The sequence below is a fragment of the Setaria italica genome, chromosome V (assembly GCF_000263155.2).
Source record: "Setaria italica strain Yugu1 chromosome V, Setaria_italica_v2.0, whole genome shotgun sequence".
Taxonomy (NCBI): domain Eukaryota; kingdom Viridiplantae; phylum Streptophyta; class Magnoliopsida; order Poales; family Poaceae; genus Setaria; species Setaria italica.
In genome coordinates this window covers 47,089,654-47,096,562 of record NC_028454.1, presented here as the reverse complement: position 1 = coordinate 47,096,562, position 6,909 = coordinate 47,089,654, and the positions used below count along the sequence as shown (strand labels likewise).

Below are 6,909 nucleotides of genomic sequence, written 5' to 3'. Positions count from 1 at the left end.
CGCGCGCGCGCGCGCGCGCGCGCGCGCACGCTCTCTCTCTCTCTCTCTCTCACACATTCACAGAGTATATGTATATGTATGTGTGTGTATATATATATATATATATATATATATATATATATATATATATATATATATATATATATATATATATAATATCAAGATATAGATCTAATCACGCACAAGCGCATACCATATGTGTTGAATAGTTGCTGAAAGCGACCCTGAATAGTTGCTCAATAGTGAGCGAATAGTGCCGCCATATTTTGCTCATCCTGAGGTGCTCCACCCACTCACGGTGAGTGCTCGAGCGCTGTTCATATTCCTAATTTGAATAGTGTGCTGAATTTGAATAGTGTCGTTCAATTTGAATAGTAACCAGAGAATTTGAAGAAAGAGAATAAATATCTTGCATGAAAGAATATTCTGTCTCACGGGAGAATATATTCCCTCTGTTGTTAAAGTGTTAACAACAGTTCAACCAGGGGAAGAATAATACTACATGCCATGATTTTGTGATTGAAGTCTGCGACATCAATCATTTGGGCGTGGAAGACCATACCAAGCAGCATCCAGAATGTCACGAGAAGACAATACGTGATAGAGGATAGGACAAAAGGAATAAACAGTGATTCTACTGTAGCCAGGATAATTATGAAGGAGCGGAGCGCCGTCCAGCTGTCCAGGCAACAGGAGAGGTGAATTATTGAGGAGTCTCCTGAAACCTCTGCTGCGGCTATAAAATGAGAGGTCGGGTGAAGCATTCTGGAATCAATCAATAAACACATCACCGAAGCAAGATCACCGAAGAAGCAGAAGACCTCCACCCACACTCCACTCACCAAATACTCCATGAAGACATGCACCACCTCGGAAGTGCTCTAAGGGATTCCCACTATTAGTAGCAACACCCCACTACCATTGTATCACTCCACCACCTCTGTACTAGGAGGCCGTTGGAGCTCATCCCACTGTTTGTAAGGTAATCAAGGTTTGTGCTAAGTGCTTGGGGTTTCCCGAAAGGGAAAGCCGCGTGTAAGCTTGTCCCGTGGAAATGGATTAAGCTGTCTTGGTAGTATCCCTGCCTTCCCTTAAGCTCGTCCGTATGGGGTGATGTCTCTACGCTAGGGACCCTAGAGGAGAAACCTTTGCGTGTGTCGTTCTCGTGTTAGCCCTGGTAGCAGGAGAATCCTATGTGCGCAGAGAAGTGTTCCCTTCGGATGGAACTGCCTGGGGAGACGGTAGAGCCTGAGTCCTGTGTGCTCGTGGCTGGGGACGGTGAGGGTGAAGACCGGGCTGGCTTGGTTCTGAAGCGAGCCAACGACGCATGCGGTGAGTACCGAGTAGGAGCGACACAAAGCATAGCAGCACGACCGGCTGAATCCTTGGTCTCTCAACCCGTAAAGATCATGAGAATCAATATAATCAAGATATAGACCTAATCACGCACCCGCACGTACCATATCTGTTGAATAGTTGCTGAAAGCGATCCCGAATAGTTGCTCAATAGTGCTTAATAGTGAGCGAATAGTGCCGCCATGTTTTGCTCATCCTGAGGTGCTCCACCCACTCGCGATGAGTGCGTGAGCGCTGTTCATATTTCTAATTTGAATAGTGTGCTGAATTTGAATAGTACCGTTCAATTTAAATAGTGCAATGAATAGTAACTCGAAATTTGTGATCCTTTTGAATTCGGAGTCGCGTTTCCCGCGTTTCCGCGTCAGTCTCCCCCGTAACGAGCGAGAAAGCGTACGTACTTCATCAGAGGCTGGTAGATTGGCTTGTTACCTCTGTACGTGTATGTTTCCTGCATCCTATTTCCAAATTAATTAAGTTTCTCTACACACAAGCTAAGAATGGCGCACAATGTTTGGGACGCGGCAGCAAAAAAGATGCACTTGCTTCTACTACTACTTAAGGAATTGGTATTTTTTACTTTCAGAGGTTATCTTGCCTCAACGATGACTTATAGCGTGCTGAGTGTCACCTCTAAACACCTTTACCTTTTTTAAAAAAAATCTAGAGTGTTATTAAAATTAAAGCGATATAAAATTCACATAAAGGTTGGTAAGGATATTTCTAGATAAAATATTTTATACATAAAAAACATATTAATATCCCAACACAAAAATGGTAGTGTATGTATTTGAAATATGGTCTTATGAGAGCAACAATTATTTTTCATATTTTAGTTCTAAAGTATCCTAGTGTGATCCATTATTAAATATATATATATATATATATATAAGCAACCTGATCAATGGCTTTCTCGTCACCGAAGTCTAGGTGCTTGCATTTCGTCTATTGAGATATGCAGTGACCCATGTGAAGAAAGACTAGAATTAGAAAGTCCATCAACTCGCATAACGTATGCAGTTTGTACTCTATGTTTTGGAGAATGTACTCCTACGTGTTTAGAATTGTATCATTTAGCACAATGTACAAAGCGTACATAGCTCATGCACTACGCATTGGAGAGTACGTGCTCCTATGCGTTCAAAATTGCTATATGCATGCATACTCTAGTGATCTTTCTTTTTAATTTTAAAAATTCTTCACTTTTTATGATTATATATGTTTAGGAATAAAATATGGATACTATGTATAATCGTTTGCAAAGCAAGGCCCGCTTCCTTCATTTGTAAAGTACTAACACTATGATGGATACGATACATACCACCTAGAAAATAAGTCTGTTGCTGCTGAAGATACCATAAAAACCCCACGCCACTACAAGATGCCACCAAGATGTACATGCTGGTATCATCGCACCATACCACGCACCCAGTACAAAAATAATCGAGCCTTCTTGCTTGCTCCACCACCACGACCGATGGATGTGCATCAGCAGCAACAGAACGGTTCAAAGCATTCATAGCCAAGTAACGTTAAAAAAAAAAAGAAATAGAAAAACGGTTCAAGGCATCCATCAGAAGCATGGCTCATAATAGATCTGCGACCTGTTCGCTTCAGCTTATAAGCCGGCTGAAAAGCTGAAACGGCTGATTTGTTGTGAGAGGAAAACACTGTTTGGTGGCTGATAAGCCGGCTGAATAAGCTGAAGCGAACAGGCTGCTGATCACGACTAGCTTGGAAGCAACTACGTACTAGGTGTGGAGGTGAAACTGCTATTAGGGGGAACAATAAATATATCACAAATCGATACCATAAAGCAAGAGCAATTCGACTTCGACTCAGACAGTCAATACAAAGAAAGCAATTTCATCTACCAAAGCACTGGCCTGATCTGCTTCGTGTCCAACTAACACCCGTACGTACCAAGGCAAATGGCTAACAGTCACACACCGTAGACACGAATCCAAGCAAAGCCAGACATGATCTTGGGCAAGGTGGTCGAGGCCCTTCCATGCAGTCGACTTATGTGAGGCCATGTGGACAGTGCTCGACATTATATTTTTAGATTAATAGTTAAGACTATAAATACATTGTTCTACATGGAAACAAAATGTAAATCCATTAGCCCTCTCCACACTTGAGTAGCCCATAGGATATATGTCGGCTGCCTAGGAGTCGAAAGACCGCTAGGTTTGCAATTTCTCGATTTTTTTTGCAAATTTGCATTAGAAAAATATTATTCAAAAATCGAATTTTTTTTGAACGAATTATATTATTCAAAAATCACTTGAAAAGTAACGTATGTATGTAGTTGTGCAGGTAGTAATGGCTAGTTCTACGTTCCGTTTTATTTGTCTGTATGTAGGACAACTTCGTGAGGTATGGCTTCACCTTGCAACGACAAGAAACAAACAGAGTGTATGTATGTATATTTTTTCTTCATAAGAGAAGAGAGAAAGGAAAAATATCCTAGAGCTAAAGTTTAGTCCGTGTCACATCAGATATTCAGATGCTAATTAGAAGGGCTAAACATGAGCTAATTACAAAACTAATTGCAGAACCCCTAGGCTAAATTGCGAGACGGATCTATTAAGCCTAATTAATCCATCATTAGCAAATATTTACTGTAGCACTATATTGTCAAATCATGGACTAATTAGACTTAATAGATTCGTCTCCCGATTTAGCCTAGGGGTTGTGAAATTGGTTTTGTAATTAGCTTATGTTTAATACTCCTAATTAGTGTCAAACATTCGATGTGATAGGGGCTAAAGTTTAGCCCGGGATCCAAACACCTCCAAATATCGCTACGGTTTGACCAAAGCCCGAATGATTGAATTGAAGAGATGGATCCAAAAAGGAAAAAAAAAGATTGAAGAGATGAGATGGAATAACATAATGACAATAATAATAAAGGGCATAGGATATAGTAGGAATAAAGAGGGAGGCAAGCAGGAGAAATCTGGGCCGTGGGATGTGTGGTATCCGCATCTCGGGGAAATATCTCGGGGGGCATCCTAGTCACCTTGGAGGTTGCCCCGAAAAGAGCGAGGAAACCCCGATCGTGCCACTGGATCGGACGGCGGGTGATGGAAAAGCGAATCAAAAATATCAGGGGGAGCGGTCCACGTGGTATCCCGATCTGCGCTTTTGCTCTTTATTCCAATTTCCGGCGTTATTAAATTGCGCCCTCTCCTATCTGTCTCTCAGGCTTAGCTAGCTAGCACAAATATCTTTCCCCCTGCCCTCTTCCTTCTTCCTCTCCCCAACCCACCCACCGCCGCCGGCCGCCTCCCTGGTGGTAGCCGGGCAGCCGGAATTGACCTCTTGATGGCTTGATTTGGGCTTCCAATTGCACAATCCAACCAACCAATCGATCGATTCGATGGGCGAGGAGGCGGTTGACGACTACCAGCTGGAGCTGCTCGGCGACGAGGAGCGGGTGATGGAGTGGGAGACGGGGCTCCCGGGCGCGGACGAGCTGACCCCGCTGTCCCAGCCGCTGGTCCCCCCGGGGCTGGCGGCGGCGTTCCGCATCCCGCCGGAGCCCGGGCGGACGCTGCTGGACGTGCACCGCGCGTCCGCGGCGACGGTGTCCAGGCTGCGCTCTTCGTTGGGGAGCGGCGGCGGCACATTCCAGCCCTTTTTGCATCCCAATCAGGCAGCCGCAGGAGGAGGAGGAGGTGGATCAGCAGCGGCAGCAGCAGGAAGAGGGGACGAGGCGGACTCGTCCGCAGCTGCCACCACCGCGAACAACAGCAAGCGCCCTCGGCTGGTGTGGACGCCGCAGCTGCACAAGCGCTTCGTGGACGTGGTGGCGCACCTGGGGATCAAGAACGCGGTGCCCAAGACGATCATGCAGCTGATGAACGTGGAGGGTCTGACGCGGGAGAACGTCGCGAGCCACCTGCAGAAGTACCGGCTGTACGTGAAGCGGATGCAGGGGCTCTCCAACGAAGGCCCCTCCCCCTCCGACCACATCTTCGCCTCCACCCCCGTGCCGCACAGCCTCGTCCACGAGCCCCAGGCGCAGGTGCCAGCGCCAACGCCCTACTTCCCCATGGGCGTCTCCGTCGGCTACCACCACCACCACCACCAGTACCACCACGCCGGCTACCCGCAGGCGTACCACCACGCCGACAAATAACACAATCTCTTTCTTATTTGCTGCTGCTGGTGCTGGTGGTGGTCGATCGATCAATCAATCAATAAAAGAGGAGAGAGATTTGCTGCTCTGCTCTGCTCTGCTGATGTTGTATTGCTGCTGCCTGCTGGAGAGTCAAGTCAAATCAAATCAGTTGCTGCTGTACCAAAAGAGAGGCAGAATTGCATTGGATTCTGCCTAATTCCTGATGTCTGATACCAACTGTAAGTTGACTGTGCATTGTTACCCATAATAATATGAATATACAAATAAACGATTCGATTGTGTGGGTGTGTTTATGTCATGGAAAAGGCAAGTTATTGCATCATCAGATTCAGTCGTCGCAGGCAGCGAAAGCAGCAGCTTCAGTGTTCTTGACTGTTTTCTCTGCATGCTCAACCAAGCAACACCCGACTGGTCTGGTCCTTGCGATGATATCATACTCTACAGGATAAGAAAGATGATGAACGAGCAGCAAGCAACTCGATCCAAATATCAATCATGCTTTTGTTTTTCTTTTGTTTTCCAAAACAAAACAAAAAAAAATTGCCCGAGCCCGTCTCGCGGAAGGACTTTCGGCCTTGCTGTCTGCGGCACCCGCGTTGAGGCTCCCCTTCTCCTCGGCTTCCAACTCCACTCTCGTGCCCACGTCCTCCATTCCCCCGCTTCTGCAGCGGAAGAGCAGCCGCGTTTGCTCCTGATCTGGGAAAAAAAAAGGACCGGTGGAGGATCTTAAGGAAATCCTTTTCTTTTTTTAACCGACTAAAACTGAGGGACCCACGTGTCAGAGGCTTTGCACGATAGCTGAGCCGCTAGCGAGCACTGCCATTTGCTTCCACAAGAACTCACAAAATAAGAGGGTGTTTGGTTCCTTGAGCTAAAGTTTAATCCATGTCATATCGAATATTTAGAGACTAATTAGGAGTAGTAAATATAAGTTAATTATAAAACTAATTACACAAATGAAGGCTAAACGACGAGACGACCTATTAGCCTAGCTACCCAGATCTCACTCGTCTCCCAGACATTTCTAAGGACTCAGTTTAATGATTGCACGAGATCGAAGCAAAAACTCCACCCGAGATCTTTGCCCTGCCATACAGCATTCTGGAGCCGAAGGACACCCGTACCGCACCATTTTGTGTGTCAGAACCGAAGGCACTAAGCGTGCACGGAATGTTCTAGCGTACGTGCACAGAGATTGGACGTTTGCTTGTCAGTCAAAGTTGCGAGTTGAGGAAAAGATTCATTGCAATAGCGGCCGATACTTTTCGTTTTGAATAATTTTTCTAGACTGGATCGAACTTCCGCTGAACATGGGGAACGGGTTCTCGGGACTATATTAGGAGATGGATGTGTTCTATGGGAATGAATCTTCCCGACATTGGGTTACCAGGCATTTGTGGGAT

General features: G+C 45.8%; 1 protein-coding gene across 1 annotated transcript; it reads left to right on the top strand.

Moving 5' to 3' along the window:
- Positions 1–4,561: 4,561 nt before the first annotated feature.
- On the top strand, positions 4,562–5,787 carry LOC101766124 (transcription factor PCL1). The gene has a single exon (XM_004971368.3). It carries the CDS (start codon positions 4,742–4,744, stop codon positions 5,501–5,503), a length of 762 nt encoding a protein of 253 aa, XP_004971425.1. The 5' UTR covers positions 4,562–4,741; the 3' UTR covers positions 5,504–5,787.
- Positions 5,788–6,909: the final 1,122 nt, after the last annotated feature.

What these genes read in the sequence shown, in the direction of transcription:
- LOC101766124 (XM_004971368.3), top strand. Translation starts at nt 4,742, where the DNA reads ATGGGCGAGGAGGCGGTTGACGACTACCAGCTGGAGCTGCTCGGCGAC.